Below are 17,980 nucleotides of genomic sequence, written 5' to 3'. Positions count from 1 at the left end.
ATTTTCAGAAAACATGAGATTCAGAAAACATGAGAGCAAATGCATTGAAATAAAAGGATATAGCTTTCCCCAACATAAGATATAGATAATCTTCTGTGTTGCTATGGAATCCCCGCCCTGCACGCATATGTGCAGCTCCGGTGTGATGGTTTTAACTGCCTACCTCAGGAAATTCCAGTATTTACCTCTCTAGACCTCGAGAGGGTGTGCCGGCCAGGTTCAGCAGGAAAAATTACCTCCCGCATGTGGAATGCCGATTGCAGTCAGCTGAGTGAAGAGCGATTTAAATCTCTTCCTGGCACTGCTCTGAGTTTTGGTGTTTCATTTTGACACGTATAGAGATCTAGAGGTCGAATGATAGAGAGTTTTTGGAGGACTGCATTGCTTTTAGCCTTGAGAAGCATTCAGTTTAGAAATTAGTTAAGAGGTATAGGGACCTATCTTGTTTCTCTTGGGTTGGTTGGTTCCCGTGGACCTTCCCTATTTTTGGTGCTTAGGTCCGCTTCTGTTTAGAGGAGTGAGTGGCAGAGTTCGCCACTAAGGTTTAGCACGTTTGAGACTGCCATTCAGAAATCTCGTTTTTTTATTTCCTGACCGTTGTAGTTCAGGTCAGAGTTTTGGTTGGCCGGGGAGTTTGGTTCCCTTTTTCTGTTATTTTTTTCACACAGAAGTCGCCCACTTCTTTGGGCATTCTGAATGGGTGGCCACTGAAAAGACAGCTCACAACCTGCACTTACCCTCCTTGCCTACCCCTGAAAGACTAGGATTCTTGTCGTCTGCCACAATTTTCCCCCATTTTGTCCCCATTTGTTTAGAAAAAAGACAGTATTTTGTGCACTGTGTCTGCTTTGTCTGTGCCATGCCTCTGTAGTCCTGCAGTACAGTGGTGGAGAATGCAAGTAAATTACAGTTGATTGGGCTAAGCAGGGGCCAATCCCATCATACTGCTTCTTGATAAACACAAGGTCCTCTGGCAGAAATGAGCAATGTTAGCTTAAGGGTGTGGCTCAAGGGCAGTTGCGGCAGTTGTGGCAGTTGTCATGTTCCTTATACTTGTTACCATACAATGCAAATAAGCTGGTTGAGCAGCATGCCTCCAACAGCCCTGGTGACATTAGGTTAGATTCAACTTTGTCAATGGCTTCTAAGGCAATGAAATGCATCCTTTATATGAATGCATTACAGTAAGGGTGCAGCAGATATATGTAGCCTATTTATAGCCCATATGCAAATAAATTCATCTATAGCCACAGAAGCTCCTACCCAGGGGCATCACAGGAGCGAGATCCTCCCACCCTGGTATGAGGTAACCACTGGAAAGCTTGAGTTGACAAGGGACGCAGCATCTTTCGACGGTTACTCACCAGTCGACCAACAGGAAGACGGATTACACAGCATTTATAAAGCCGGTGGGAAGACTTTATTCATTCGACAAGACTTGTTCTACAAAACCCAAGCATTGGATTTGGCTGCCACAGACAAAGTCGTGTTGCTGTATGTGAATTAGTTAGTTAGCTTCTGCATTCCTTGGCAATCGACAATCAAGATGCAAGACAACAAGGTAAAACTGCACTTTTTGCTCAAATGAGCAGACATTTAATACACAAGAGAGGAGAGTGATTGTTTATTGTGTTTGAAATGGTTCAAATGTACAGTAATGTGCAGTGATGATTATACACCACCACGTTTGTCTAAAATGGGTCCTAATATATTACTTCTTCAAAATGTTTTGGTGAAAATGTATTGAACAATACTATTGTAGGCAATGAGAACAAAAAAATAAATTCCCACAGTTACTTTGGTGGTGACATTGGCTCAGGTGGTAAGGGCAGTTGTCTGGCAGTCGGAGGGTTACCGGTTCGATTCCCACCTTGGGAGGGTCGAAGTGTCCTTGAGCAAGACACCTAACCCCCAAATGCTCCTGACAAGCTGGTTGGTGCCTTGCATGGCTGCCAATCGCTGTTGGTGTATGACTGGGTGAATGAGAAAGTTTCAATTGTACAGCGCTTTGGATAAAGGCGTTATATAAATGCCAACCATTTACCATTTACATTGGGGTAAAAGTACGGCTAATAAACAGAAACACTGAAAATGTAATTTTCTTTTTAATTTTTTTTTTTAAAAATTAGAAAATTAAAAAAAAAAAAATCCATTTTTTTACTTTTGCGTAGCATGAATGCATGTTTGAAGGCTCATTCCATGATTGTTGATGCTAAACAACTTGTTTAAACTGGCTTGAAGCAACATTATTCTGCAATCTTACTTCTGATGGTCAGCTGTCCCTGTATTTAAGGTAACACAAACTTTGAGCAGTGTCACAGTGTTAAACACGATGGCACGACGGAAGGAGCTCTCTGAGATTGTTCGTAGCCGCATTGTAGCCTTACATGATGCCGGTTGGTGACTTGATGAAACAAATCATCTGGTGACATAAAAGTTATGACGTGGCCCCCAGTCAAGACCTTAATCCGATTGAGCAAATCTGGGATTTGCTGGATACCAAGATAAATACATCTGTTGTAACATCGAAAGAATCTCTTATCAATTAATTTCAAACCATATGGAATGGTTTAACAAGGGAAGAAATATAAAAAATATGTGAACGATTAAATGCAAAGCAAGGGTAAATGCAAGGGTTTTGGCCACACTAGACTATTTTTTGTTTTCACAATATATTGTTATCTGTTTACTTGTTTTCATCTACATGAACCAATATTACATTAAATAAATACTTGAATAGTACTTGGTTTATGATTTATCTTCATTGTGTTAAGTGTATAATCATCACTACACACTACTGTATTCATGACCTTCTACAGCACTACTTGTGTGTTACCCTTTCTCTATATTTGCTGTATGTACAGTGTTGTGCAAAAGTCTTATGCACTTGTAAAAAAACATCTGTAAAGCGAAGATGGTTTCAGAATAATGAAATTAAAAGTTGAAAAATTTATAGAAAAATGTATTATAAAGAGTAGTAAACAGTTAAACTAAATCAATATTTATTTTTACCACCAATAACCTTAAAACCCACATCAAATCTCTAAGGTAAACTGTCTTCTCAGAAAATTGGCTGGTAGGTTGTTTTGAGCAACCATTTAATCTTTTGGATAATTAATGTTTGTCTCAAATTTGTTATTTTCTACTGACAAACTAATGTAGAAAACAAGAAAATAAATTAGACTTTTTTTTTAATCTAGGCTTTTGCACACTACTGTATTTCATGCCAATAAAGCAAACTCAAGTTGAACTCAATATGGATTGGTCTTCAGCATTTTCCTTTGCTCTGATTCCTCACATCCTTATAGGTATTCAATGACCCTATCCACGGCTGTATTGAATTGCACCCTTTGCTGGTGAGCATTATTGACACACCTCAGTTCCAGCGTCTGCGCCACCTCAAGCAGCTGGGAGCCACAGACTTTGTCTATCCAGGAGCCTGCCACACCCGCTTTGAACACTCTATTGGGTACGTCATGTTCCCTTTAAAAGGGCTCAAGTGCCATTTAGGTCTTGCATGGCAAAGGTTTTTATTACCCTAACCAATTTTAACATTTTATTATTTCGGAAATGTTCAATTAATAGCATTTTTACAACAGTCGTGAATGAAGCATGAAACATAACAATTATGCATTGAAAAATAAAAGTAGGGTTTGATTTGGCTCTGGGTATCCACTTACCAAATAATGTCCTGTAAACAATGTAAAAGAATGTGGTCTTTCTGGCAGGGTGTGCTACCTGGCAGGAGAACTGATGAATGCCCTGAAACAGCGCCAGCCTGAGCTGAATATTACTGAGAACGACATACTGTGTGTCCAGATAGCAGGACTGTGCCATGACCTTGGTATGTTTCACAGCCCCTCCATCAATACATCTTCCTCTTACCCTAAACAGTTGGTATTGTCAGGGACCAGAACAGTAACCCAGTAGTGAAAACACAGGAGTAAGCTTTCAAGTCTTAATTTTCTTTGCAGCAGAGTAAACAGGCAAAGGTCGATAGCCAGCAAAAGGTAGCAACAGAGAACAGGCAGTTTGTAAACGAGAGTCCATGCAATGGGTTGGTACACCAGCAAACCGATATATCAGGGATAATCCAATACGAAGTCAAAGTCACAGGCAAAGGGTTGATAACACACCGGCAGTCCAAACAAAAACAGAATCCCGAAACAAAAACCGAGAAGCCAAACAGGGCCGAAAAACCTCAGAAGGATAAATCTAGAGCTGGAGGTCTAAGACAAAACAGGCCGTAATGGCAATCAATCAGAAACAAGAGAGTATGGTCAGGACACAAAACAATCTGGCAACAATCTGGGAGTTTAATACATGGACATAACAAGCATGATAACGAGGAACAGGTGAGTCGAATGATAGGAGACAGAAAGGAAGTACACATAAGGACTGGAAAGGCGGAGACACAAAATAAAACACAGATGAAATGAATGAATGAATGGAACAACCAGGAAACAGACTATGGTAAATACAGAGGGAATGAATACACGGAAAAGCTAACAACTAACAACAAAAACTGACAATGAAAAACATAGAACCTGACAGGTATTGGCTTTAGCCATAAGTAAATATAATGCAAGTCAGTTGCCCTCACCAGTACAGGGAATGTACTACAATACAATTCTGTTATTGTCCCTTGAAGGGCAATTTGCAGAAAGGTTTAAAAGAACACAGAACACACAAGTTAAAAGAACACTTAAAATGACAGCCGTAAGGGAGTCAACAAAACATACACTCACCAAGCACTTTATTAGGAACATTGTTACTTTATTACACCTACATACTCATGCGATTATCTGATCAGCCAATTGTGTGGCAGCAATGCAATGCATATTATCATGTAGACATGGATCATGAGCTTCAGGTAATGTTCACATCAACCATCAGAATGGTAAAAAATGTGATCTAAATGACTTTGACTGTGGAATTGTTGGTGGCAGTCAGGGTGGTTTGAGTATCTCAGAAACTGCTGATCTCCTTGGATTTTCACACACACTAGTCTCTAGAGTTTGCAAAGAATGGTGCAAAAAAATTATAATCCAGTGACCAGTTCTGCAGACATAAATGCCTTGTTAATGAGAGGATTGCCAGACTGGTCAAAGCTGACAGGAAGGTGACAGTAATGCAAATAACCACACATTATAACAGTGGTATGCAGAAGAGCATCTCTGAACACACAGCACTAAGTGAATAGGCTACAGCAGGAGAAGTCTAAAAAATAAGTCTAATAAATACCGTATAAAGTTCTCGGTGAGTGTAGACCTATAGCCATGAAGTGAATAAACTAAATATGTACCAGTTCTCAAAGTTAATATTAAGTTTATATAATATGTAGGGTGCATTATCAGGTTGAAATAAATAAAAAGTATGATTACTTGTGCTTGTTCGGCAGATTAATGGTTCTCTTGTACTTGAGCTTGGGTACCCTGAATCCACGCCAAGTTGGAAGGACCTCAAACTTACTGTTCACCACATTCTCAATTTTCATCTCCTGCAGCCCAACCATAGTTTTCATTCCATTCCAAGCCAATCTCAAATTTGATCCAAGCCTACCCTCAATTTTTTCCTTATACATTTATGATTTCTCTTTCGGCAGCCTCATCATTGGGATGCTCTTTGGTCAATAAACCCTCCTGTGACTTATTAACCTAAGGCTTATTGTTGGGATAAATCTTCACTAGTTTTGAAGAAATCACAGCATTCTCCCAAACAAACGACCCTGTTGGTGCTGGGTGCGGTCATCTGTCCAGACGTCCTCAAATCTGTGTCCGTGTCTGAGCCCTAACATGCATCTTCTGTCAGGTTGAAACGGAACACTAATTCGCCTACACTGTCTGTTGATTTGCATCTCTTTCCTTATCGAAGTTGGAGGATAATGTAGTCACGTTATTGGTTGATTTTGTTGCTATCTTTAACCCCTTCCCCGGCGGAGACGAGTATATACGTTTTTACCGAATGTGTTTTTTTCAGTCACGGACGAGTCTAAACACTTTTATTTTCAAAATAAAATTTCAACCACAAAAATGGGAAAAAAATGAAATACATAATCAGCATAAAAAATACTATATTAAATATAATAAAATGAAAATCATCTGAAAATGACAGGTTTTTTCCAAAATAATTGGCGGGGAAAGGGGTTAAAAGTTGAAAAAAGTCTGCTATAAGGAGGGTCATCTTCCCTATTGTAATATATTTTATTATTCTTTGGTTTTTATTTTTCCCCAATTGTTATAGTATATATTTTTATAGTGACAGTTCTTATCCCCTCTTTCATCCCTCTTGCTGTGGTCAGGACATGGCCCTTTTTCCCACATGTTTGATGGAATGTTCATCCCAAGAGCACGCCCGGGTTTGGGATGGGAGGTATTTTTCAACTTCTTCTCTTTTGTGTCCTGTTCTTTTGTTGCCTGTATTTTTGCTTTTACATTACTCTATAAACCACACAATGCGTATCGGTTCATGCTGGTGCTTATGCTTATGCTTATCCTTAATGCTGTCTGTCTGTCTGTCTGTCTGTCTGTCTGTCTGTCTGTCTGTGCGTGCTCTAGCATGAGACTGCATCTGTGAAAATGTTAGATCACCTGATCGAGGTAAACGGTCTGGAGCCAGTGATGACGCGTCATGGGCTGAACCTGCCTGAGGATTTGGCGTTTATTAAGGAACAGATCGGCGGACCCCTGACGAACCCTTTTGCTCCCGACCAGGTGCGTCTCTACGATAACCTGGGGTGGCCTGTAGGGTAGTGGTTAAGGTAAATGACTGGGATAGGCAAGGTTGGTGGTTCTAATCCCAGTCTAGCCACCATAAGATCCACACAGCCAGTGGACCCTTGATCAAGGCCCTTGACCCTGCATTGCTCCAGGGGAGGATTGTCTCCTGCTTCGTCTAATCAACTGTACGTCGCTCTGGATAAGAGCGCCTGCCAAATGCCGAAAATGTAATGTAACCCAAACACACAGGCCTGCTCTCTATTCTTACATATCTCTTCTCTAGTGGCTTTTTGTGTGCTAGGTTCCAAATATTGTTCTTACTTTCTCATCTCTGCAGTGGCCATATCAAGGAAGACAGCAAGAAAAATATTTCTTGTATGAGATTGTGGCCAACAACAACAATGGAATTGATGTGGACAAGTTCGATTATCTTGCTAGGTGAGTGATTTGGATGGAAGTGCACTTTATGGAAATTCTGGGGCTGATATCAATATCTTCTCATACGCAAGGCTGATTTCCTGCAACAAAGCTCCCACCTTCTGCACTACAAGAAAGATATAGTGGTGCTCGAAAAGGTTCAAAGAAGGGCAACCAGATTGACTTAAATAAAGATTGACATCAGAAAGATTCAAGATGCTTAATCTCTTTAAGATTGGTGAAAGGAGACTTAGGGGTGTAATAAGGAACCATTACTCAGACTTATAAGGAAAGCTAGATCATGAGACTTAGGGGTGATTTGATTGAGGCTTTTACATTTCTTAAAGGGATTAACTAAGTGAAGTACAGGCAATTATTCAGGAGTTTGGTTAGCAGAATGAGGGGGCATAATTGGAAATTAGAAAATAATTTGAAAAAAAAAAAAAATTCACACAGAGAGTGTTTGGAATAGCTTGCCACGACATAGTGTAGTGGAGCCAGAAACACAGGGTTTTGAAGGCCAGGATTTATAAATAGATACTATTTTGTGGTACTATTTACTGGCAGTCTGGAGTTGCTTGTGAAATTACAATGATTGGACTACTCATATCATCATACTCCATCATACACATTCCCCCCATTTTAAAAGATCAAAAGTACAGTTGGCTTCTCCGCTTTTTCTGATTACTTGTGTGTTCAATCACTTCCTTAGTGCAGGTATAAGAAATCGGCCAGTATCTAGTCCTGATTCTAGGATTGCCATTGGAATGACCATGAGGACCAGAGTTAATGAGCCAGCACGCGTGGCAGCCATGCATGCACAAATGGTAACACTACCATGTTTCACAGATGAAGGGGTTTGCTTTGGATCGTGGGCAGATGGTGGCCACTTTTGGCCTACTCCCTTTTTGCCATCACACTGTTACAAGTCAATCTTGATCTTATCTTTCCAAAATACCTTTTTCCAGAACTCTGCAGCCTCCTTTAGGTTCTTATTAGGAATCTGTAATCTGGCCATCTTGTTTTTGCTGCTTACTAATGGTTTGCATCTTGCAGTGTGGCCTATTTCTGTTTGTGATATCTTCTGCAGACAATAGTCACATCCACACCTGCCTGACAAAGAGTGTTTCTGACCTGCCAGACAGGTGTTTGTGGTTTTTCTTTATTTGGTCATCAACTGTAGACCTCTTTCTTCTTTGGCAGCTCCTTTTACTGAGCTCACCAGTTCTTAATTATGTTCCAAGTAGTTTATTTTGGTAAGCCTAATATATCTCTGATGGACTTTTCTATTTCTCATAATTGTAAACTGTCACTGACAACTCTGCTCCTCATGTTGACAAATTCCAATGACAGACTCCAATCTGACAGGCAATCCAAAGCCTACAATCAAGACTTGATACTGAAATCTTTCTTATACCTGCACTAAGGAAACAATTGAATACACCTATCACATCAGAACAGCCGAGAAGCCAACTGTCCAATTACTTTTGGTCATCTAAAATGGGGGGACAATGTATAAAAAAGGATGCAATTCCTATATGGATCAACTGATGATGCACATACCTTCCAATTGAAGGTGACAGTCTGCATTTTAATCTCTTTTTATTAATTGTTTCATTTTAAATCCAATGTGCTGCAGAGCCAAAAGAAAATCAATTGTGCCATTGTCCAAATACTTACAGACCTCACTCTACATAGTTTATACTTGGTAGGTCTCTGAGAAATAACAAAAAAGGACTTGCTGTGTTTTAACAAAAATATAGCTTAAAACTAAATGAGAATTAAGCTATTATCAGTTCATAACTATTTGACGATGATGTTATTGTTCATCCCCAATTTAGATTATTTTTTATTAACATGGAACTAAAGGGAACACATGTGGTTTTTTCAACAATGGTGCTTTACAGGCGGCTTCTTGCTGATAGCTTAGCTTCGATCATGCGTCTTCTGACTAACAGCACTTACAGTTAATTGTAGATCATCTTTGATCTTTCTGGAATTGATGAATGGCTGAATCTTCACCATTCTGACTACTCTTCGATCCGTAGTTAGTTGCTCGTTTTCTTCCGCGTGTTTCGGGTTTTTGTTGCCATTTTAAAGCATTTGAGATCATTTTAGCTGAGCATCCTATTATTTGCTGCACTTCTTTTTCGTTTTCCCCTCTCCAACCAACTTTTTAATGAAATGACGTTGGTCCTCCAAACAATGTTTGGAAAGGCCCATTTAACATACCAATTCAGAAGAAAATATATTTTATAACAATGTGCGAAACATTTGCTTCTTCTTCCTTAATAAAGGACAATTAATGACATGATTATGAATGAGAATGAATTAATTATCTAATTAAACTCCACACTGCTATTATTTTGAACACGCCCCTTTCAATGAATGAGTCAATTACTCAGAACAAGCAGCGTGCATGTCATGACAGTTGGGTCTGTTTGCCAGTTACTGATTAATTTAATTTAATTATTTTTACCAATATCCAATTTCCATAATCTTTACAAACTTCTCTTTTTGTCATTAGAGACTCCTACTACCTGGGCATCCCAAATAGCTTTGACTACCGACGCTTTCTGAAGTTTTCACATGTGTATGAGGTGGACGGATTGATGCACATCTGCTCTAGAGAAAAGGTACTGGTGCCACCTTGCAGAGATCAGGACCCCACACACCACATTGTGAAATGGGATCTATTGTATCTGGAATAAATGTGTAAGCCTCGCACGAACCCAACGACAGAATGTAGCGAGGGTGTATCTGTGTGCTTGTCCTTCTGATCTGAATGAGGTTAGTAGGGTTAAATGTTAATGATTAATGACTAGATCAGCCAATAAATAAACCAAGTTACCAAGGCAGTAGTACCACTCTGCCTTCCGTTTTCTACTAGTCCAGGCATCTCCACAATAGGGCCAATAAATCTACCTTTGGAGGTCTACGGGTGTTACATTAGACCAACTCTCGGGAGTAACCAAACATTCCCTGTGTAACAGTGAGTGTCAGTAAGTGAAACCAAACAGATCAAGTTTTAACAATGTATTTTACCAGGCAGGTTACTTACTTAATCACATTCAATTCCAAATTAAATATAAATAAAAGTATTACAAGAGAAACCAAATAGCAGAGTCTTAAAAGTCATACCTGACAAAGGCTATAAGCATTATGTGGGTCTGGCTATAGACACCACAACAAAAATCTACATGCATTATGTGCATGGGAGTGTGACTACATTCTCCAGTATATAAAAACTACACTAAATAAAAGCACAAACCAGGCCTTTGATTTTTGATAGGATTTGATCAGAGGGGTCGAGGTAAATGGCTTTCACTGGGACAGATACTCACCATTGCCATCAGAAGATGAAGACCTAGTTTAAGTATCTTTGTATTTTAGAATCAAACAAGTCTCATGCATTGCACATGGATTATACTTGCACCAATCTTCCCTTTTGCTGATATTATTTATTATTTTGATATTATTAGGACTTTTGATTTGCCATTATGATGTTAATTGTATGGTTTTGTGAGAAACTTGCCAATTTCTGTTGGTTCCAGGAAAGGGAAAATTTGTACGACATGTTTCACACACGGTATAGCCTTTATCGGCGGGCCTACCAGCACAAAGTGGGAAACATCATCGCAACAATGTGAGTACCTTCACACCTTTCCAAAAAGACCCCAGCTCATACTGGGGAACCATGTCCACTATTGCTTTGCCATAATGATATGAATGTAAACAGTGATGGCTTCTCTTGTCTACAGGATAACAGAGGCTTTTGTGATGGCTGACAACCACATTCAGATCATAGGCTCCAATGGCCAGACTTTCACCATCTCCACTGCCATTGACGATATGGAGGCTTATACAAAACTCACCGGTTAGGCACTTTACATACCTGTTATATAGTGATGGAAGGCTCTCATATTGCTGAGATTTAACAGAAGAGCAGCAAATTAAGTGCCTGTTAAAACACAATGATAGCTAATTTACTAAAGAGCAGGTGCTATCTGCATCGGCTATGTAAAACCCCACGCTAACCCAACGACGGAATTTAGCAAGGGCTGAAGGTATCAGCGTGCTCGTCCTTCTGGTGTTGCTGAAAGAATACTAATAGGGTTAAAAATGAGTGGCCCCAAAGCGGAGATTCTAGATCAGCCAATAAATAAACCACGATACAAAGGCAGTAGTACCACTCTGCCTTCCGCTCTTTACTGGTCTGGGCTGACCAAGAATCTCCACAATAGGGCCAATATATTCACCTTCGTTTATCTGACTCAATTTTAGAATAATAATTCCTGTGCACGGTGTGCACGGGAGGCTGATTGCATTCTCCCAGATTGCTTAGTTTACTGTCCTTAAATCCAAAATCTGGCCTTTGATGTTAACCCTAAAAATGGGTCACCCATCTGTAATTTGGAGCCACGCCTCCCCAGGAAATGCAGGGGGGTTGAGGCACATGGCTTTCACTGGGGCAGAGCTCCACACAGTTTCTCCCTGGTTCCTGGTTGGTTATGATGTCCAGGGTTTGCTGTTGCAGAAATAAAACCATTGCACCAGTCGCACTGAAACAATCAGAATAATACCAAACATGAATATTATCTAAACTGACTTTGACATGAAACATCCAATGCTGTACACATCATTTAGTGACTGAGGAAGAGGGAGATCTGAGAGGGAGGGAGTAAGAAAGGGGGGTCAAAGGGAATAATGGGCCCAACAGGCCGTGCCCTCTGAAACCTTCCCGTGCCGTAAAGGATGTTGCCCCGTCGTAACGAGTTTCACGGCTGGAGGCCTGAGTCTTCCCCAACAGGCTCCTGCCCGTATGGGTGCGGAGATAGTGGGGGTTAATGGTGCATGCTCCTGGGTTAAATTACTTTACAGCCACATATTCCACAATACCAGAGGAAGCCAGCAAGCTGACCAGCGCCCTGAGTGATAATGCCAGATGTTAATCATTTCCGCCTTACAGCTATATACAGCCCAAGTTGTTGAAAGTTGTGTAGCTTTTCAGAACATTTAGGCTTAAGAATTAAGACTACACCTGATAATAATAATAATAAGAACCCCCCCCAATCCCTTTTCAGACCACGTCTTCCAGCAGATCCTGTACTCCTCGTCTCCAGAGCTGGCTGAGGCTCGGGCCATCCTGCAAAACATCAATTGTCGCAAGATCTACAAGTTTTTGGGCAAGATCCGACCCAATAATCCTGTGGCAGACACATCGGTGAGACTAGATGAACCAGTCTATAGACGCTGTAAAAAGGGGGAGATAGTGAAAGAAGGAGATGGTGGGAATGACAGGGACCCTTGACGGAGCACATGAGTCCAGCATTTCTAACACAATCAGTGCCTTTATACCACAGTCTACTTTGTGTCACTGTTCTGTAGTAAGTTTTTCATCACTCTGACTCGGGTGGTCCATTTTTCTTCAGGATGTGCGCGCCGCGATAGCAGCCAGCATTGCTCAAGCCTTGCCTGACGGCAGCACAGGTGTAATACTTCAGGCTGAAGATTTTGAAGTCACTGTGAGTTAAATGTCTACAATAATACCTCTTTGCAACTGTTTTCTGATTGAAACCTTATGTACACCATGCAGGTCAGTTATAATTATTATAAGAATTCAATTTCCAAATACTTTGTCATATCAGTGACATTAACTTGGATCTTAATTGTGTGACATTGGAATAAACAACTATTCATGATGCCATACACACGTAATGACCACTGTATGCAACCTACAAATGTTCATGAAACAAAACAGCCATCCCCTGCCTTATAAAAAGTGACATCATCATGGCACTATTGTATTTAACAATGCAAATACCTGGCAACCATTTACTTTTACATTTCTGCTTGGCCTGCGTTTAACCATGTTTTGAAATGTTCATGTTCATTGTCAGCCTTGACTGTGGTTACCAGTCAAGATGCAAAGATGCTATGCTAAGTTTATCAAGATATGTTTATCAAGTATTGTGAAGCACACATTTCATCTCTGTTGGATTAGAGTTGGCTTTGAGCATACTTTGAGCAAGTTGAGAAACAATGTTTACATTGAGAATTGATTTCATGGCATACTACAGATTACAGATTACAGATTACAGATACTCTGTGCTGTGAAGGGTAGGTTGTCTGCATGAACACAGCCACACCACATTGTAAAACTGGGCTGTAATCGAAATCCAGCCCTGGTTTTCTTTTCTCATGGTTAATTAGTGCTACTGATTGGCCAGACTGTCTTCACACATGACTCCCAGGTAAAGGGAGGGTGGAAAACCAGGAATTGGTAATCCAAAACTGTCTGATGCTGCATCAGTAATGATATCACAGCATTGACTCAAATATCCAACACCAAATTTTCTGGAGATGGTGTTCACATTATATCCTACACATTGCAAATTAAATCTCAAAATTATAATCATTCATAACTCTGTTACCTTTCATTTTGGGGACAACATAAATGATAGAGCTGGTGACAACCTAAAATACATTGATCAAATATCTATCTCTCTACGTCCTACAGTAATGGAAGTAGAGCTCGTCAAATTCTCTGCCCTAGAGACAGAGAAGTGCAGAGACCAGGACCCCACACACAACATTGTGAAATGTGGTCTATTGTAACTGGAATAAATGTGTAATTTTGGTTCCAGGGCTTTCTTATAATGCCAAATCAGTATGATAAATATCATGAAAATCTGTGACGAAGTGGTCCAAATGTGTGTATGTGTGTGTATAATCGCTTTGTCATTAAACTGCCAAATTGTGGAGTGAGAGCAAATTTTCAGTTCAGCGCATGTCTGTCACATCTTGCCAATTATGTTTATTTTGTGCTATAGTATCCCATATCTTTTTAATGTTCACCTACCAGCCATATTTCTTTGTTTTATAATTGGGTGAATTCTCACTCTCTGTTTTCATCCGAGTGATTTTTAGAAAAAAAAAATTTTAATAATCATGGAAACTTGAAAGTGTTTACATTTTACTGTGGAAAAAACCTAAAGGTGCTGAAGAAGTTAATATGAAGAGGTGAAAAAATGGCTAAACTAAAGAATGCTCAGTGTTCTATAATTTTTTTACTTTGAAGCAAAATTCAAATTCTTAAGTCCTATCATTTTTTGTTTTTTTTATATATATTGTTGGACACTGTTCTTGGCAGTGTTATTTTTACAGAGACTGAAAATATTCAGAGTCAATTCCTTATCCGTCCTCTGGTTTTCTTTTTTGAGAATGTTGTTTGTTCACAATGCAGCTAGAGCCAGCCTTGGCAGAATAGTCTCCATTTCATGCTAATAACACTATTTTCACTCCGGAGGCCAGAGACACCTAGTGGCGTCACAAAGGAATGTGTGGCTGCAAATGAGAGTTTGTGGTCTGTGGACAGGGTCTGTAGTGTATTGGTCAAGGTAGATTACTGGGACCCGCAAGGTCAGTGGTTCGATCTCCGGTGTAGCCACAATTAGAACTGCACAGCCGTTGGGCCCTTGAGCAAGGCCCTTAACCCTGCATTGCTCCAGTGGAGGATTGTCTAATCAACTGTATGTCGCTCTGGATAAGAGTGTCTGCCAAATGCCATTAATGTAATGTAAAAATGACTTGTGTGAAACTCAGACCAGTCTTAGTACCTTTGGCATGCTTTCTGCTTGTGCTCTTTTGTTCCCTTTTTACTCCTGCAGATTATTAACCGGGATTATGGGATGAATAGTGAGGACCCGATCAATCACATGTATTTTTACACCAAGAATGGCCCCACAGAAGCCAGAATAATCAGGGAAGACGAGGTAGGAGGTTATTTGGGCTTCTGTATAATTACAGTTTTAGAATCAAAATGAAAAATTTTGGATAGACAGGAAGTACTCTGAGGATGAATCCTATTTTCCTTGAATCATGTCCGTCCATCATTTGTGCATGATGCCTGGCAGTGGACCGTCTTGCCCACAGGTGTCCCTGCTCCTTCCGAGGAGGTTTGCTGAACAACTGGTCCGGGTCTACTGCAGGAGGACTGACGAACAGAGCTTTGAGGCAGCCAAGACCTACTTCGAGATGTGGCGTATACATCCCCACTTTGAGCCATGGTTAAACATCTATCCTCTAGCACAGCCCTTTTCCCCACCAATATGGTGCCTTATCCACAGATTATCATTTGAAAATAACATGATAAATATAATTATCTTATGTATTCCTTTTGGGGGAATTAAGTGCTTTTAGTTGCTTAACTAGTGCTAGTTTCAGATTGGTCGGCTGTACATCATGACCAATGACAGAGTAGACCGGGCTTCTTAATTCCCTTGAAGATATGACATCACTCTGATGAATAGCCTGTTTGCGTGACACAGCACTCACATTGGTGATTTATTGAATGGGAGCCTTGCCTGTTGTTTGATTTGTAGTATCTGTGTCCAAATCCATGAATGCATCTTTGTAAACTCTTTGAAGACCAATGCATTTTCGAAGCAGCCTTAATTGGGCAACATAAATTGTATTGGTAGACGCTTGACAAGTCTGTCCTGGAAAAATTCTAGTATTAGGGATGTGAATCATATAACAGTCATTTAGTTGAATGCAGTAGAATAATTGCATCCCTCACTGACATTTTGTCACTCGTTTAGGATGTAGATGTGCCTGGCCTGGAGCTGATGGAGAGCTGAGATGATGATGAAGATGAAGGTGGTCGTCTGAGGGGGCATCTTATTTACATATATATTTATTTGTGTTTTTTGGGGAATAGTGCCTTGACTGCAAAAGTCAAACTCTTCTATATAGCAGGTGGTGGTGTTCAGATGGGAAATGGCTGTTCATAAACTAAAGGGAAGATTATAAAGAAAATGTACTAAGCGACATATGACGCATTCTGCCCAGGAAACATGTGCCGTATGTATGAAACTGCCGCACAGGGCTAGAACCGCAGTACGCATGTGATCTAGGTGACTCACCACAAGCTGCGCTTATGTTAGTGCGTATGCATTCAGTGGTGGATCCCGCAAATAAAGGATAGATATTATAAGTGTGGCTGATTATGTATTCCGTTGAATTTACAAAAATTCCCGCAAATTAACCAATTGTACCTGAAATGTCTCCGTCTCTAAAGAGCAGGGGTAAACTGAGACACAAGACAGAAACACAGATCTAGGCTGTGAAGATATACTGAAATAATCTTTGCAGCAAGAACACTATTTCAACCCCCAGAGCAAGAAATCATCAAACAGATTATTAATAGTAAATATTATTTAATGATGTCAGCCAATCAATAATTAAGGCTGGGTGTTTGTCAGAAAATATTTACAAAATAATTTATTAAATTAAGCAATATCTCATGCAAAGCAATTGGAAGCGACTGGAGTAACATGCTCAACTGTAGTGACAGTAACTGAAGTAAAATCAATGTCCATCACAGAAAGAGCGTGCGTTTGTTTTGATTAGTTATCATCGAAAACAATCGCGGAGAAGAAACTGGGAATTAAAGGGACCGCCAAAAAAATAGAAAATCACCTGTGACTTCCATGACAAACACCCAGCCATACAAATAATTACACTTCTGGGAGAAATAACAGATGTAGTGGAGCCTCCCACACGACGTTCCCATTCTATCCCGGCAATAGTGAAGCTCATTGCAAAGATACATGCAGAATACACGCTTTTACGATAAATGGTTATCACCATGAAAATATTCAAAGCACTAAACACGTGTTTTAACTGCGCGGTTTAAGATCTGCCTATTTTGCAAAATGCGGTTCCGAGGCGGTTCACTGATTACGTAATAAGCTGTAGCTCATTTGTGTGTAATTTTGTTTTGTTTTTAAATCATTGTAATTCACAAAAACAGCAATATACTTCTTCTTTTTTAAACATTGAACTCACTCTCACAATTTTAGCAAGCTTTTTTGTCAGAGTCTAGGCTCCTAAAAAGGTGAAGGTTCTTTTCTACATATAGCTTTAAACGTTAAATTCAGCTAATAGGATAGTAAGCAATCCCTAAGGACATTATGTGTGGGCATCTTGAGATAAGAATAACTTAATTAATTTCAGCTAAAATCTGGTTAACATTTTGTGCATTTGGAGTGACCGTAATGTGGTGTTTTTGGTGTGTTTTTATTTTATTTATATATTAAAATTTGTATTCTTGTCCTCTTTGCTTTGAGGTCTTATTCATTGTTATCATGTGGTTCTCATGCAGTTCTCATGTAGTTGATACTGACGTCCATCTAAGTTGAGATCCACAATAAGCTATGGTCAGCGCTCCTTGAGATTTTTTATTTTGAAAACCAGGAGAATAAGAACTTTGTTGGGAGGCATCATTATCACACTTTCATATATGTCTCAGTCTGTTTTGACTCTGATGCACATGTAACTGCAGCTGGGAAATAAATAAATTTACACTGATTACAGACTGTCGCCTGTATTTTTTTATGTTTTTTCACTTTAATTGAATGCCTGACTGCTGTTTGATTATACTCAGTTGTCTCTTCCACCATTACTAAACCTTGATATTATTTTAGCAGTTCAGTTTTCCCAGATTTCTTAACAAAAACTAAAGTATTGTACCCTTGGTGTATTAAGGTTTCATAATTATTGGTAATCATTTACCATTTATAACAGCACAGAGTATTTCCCTGAAATGTTCACAAGGTTAAGGAACACATTTCTCTTTCCATACTTCACCACCTGGACCCTCCCTCCCGCTCCAGTTCCTATTGAACTGCACTAGTTTTGTATATACATACGAACTTATAAGGTGTGGAACTTACTTCACTGCTATAACTGGACGCTAGCTATCACATCAAATGATCAGCATCAAATGAGTAAGTTTTCAATGTGTTTCTGTGCACGTGTAGGTTATTTTGGCATTTTTT

The 17,980-nt window shown here is 39.7% G+C and overlaps 1 protein-coding gene across 1 annotated transcript; it reads left to right on the top strand.

Annotated features, from left to right (window-relative positions):
• Positions 1–1,266: 1,266 nt before the first annotated feature.
• LOC133116474 (deoxynucleoside triphosphate triphosphohydrolase SAMHD1-like) lies at positions 1,267–17,496 on the top strand. The gene is made up of 14 exons (XM_061226077.1): positions 1,267–1,561; positions 3,309–3,469; positions 3,729–3,844; positions 6,302–6,372; positions 6,558–6,713; positions 7,057–7,157; positions 9,664–9,772; positions 10,691–10,782; positions 10,898–11,013; positions 12,221–12,360; positions 12,569–12,661; positions 14,807–14,911; positions 15,072–15,180; positions 15,740–17,496. Exons 1-14 carry the CDS (start codon positions 1,547–1,549, stop codon positions 15,781–15,783), a joined length of 1,428 nt encoding a protein of 475 aa, XP_061082061.1. The 5' UTR covers positions 1,267–1,546; the 3' UTR covers positions 15,784–17,496.
• Positions 17,497–17,980: the final 484 nt, after the last annotated feature.

This window comes from Conger conger, chromosome 17, assembly GCF_963514075.1.
Source record: "Conger conger chromosome 17, fConCon1.1, whole genome shotgun sequence".
In the NCBI taxonomy this organism is placed as follows: domain Eukaryota; kingdom Metazoa; phylum Chordata; class Actinopteri; order Anguilliformes; family Congridae; genus Conger; species Conger conger.
The sequence above is the reverse complement of the archived record's forward strand: the minus strand, read 5'-3'. Positions and strand labels throughout refer to the sequence as shown.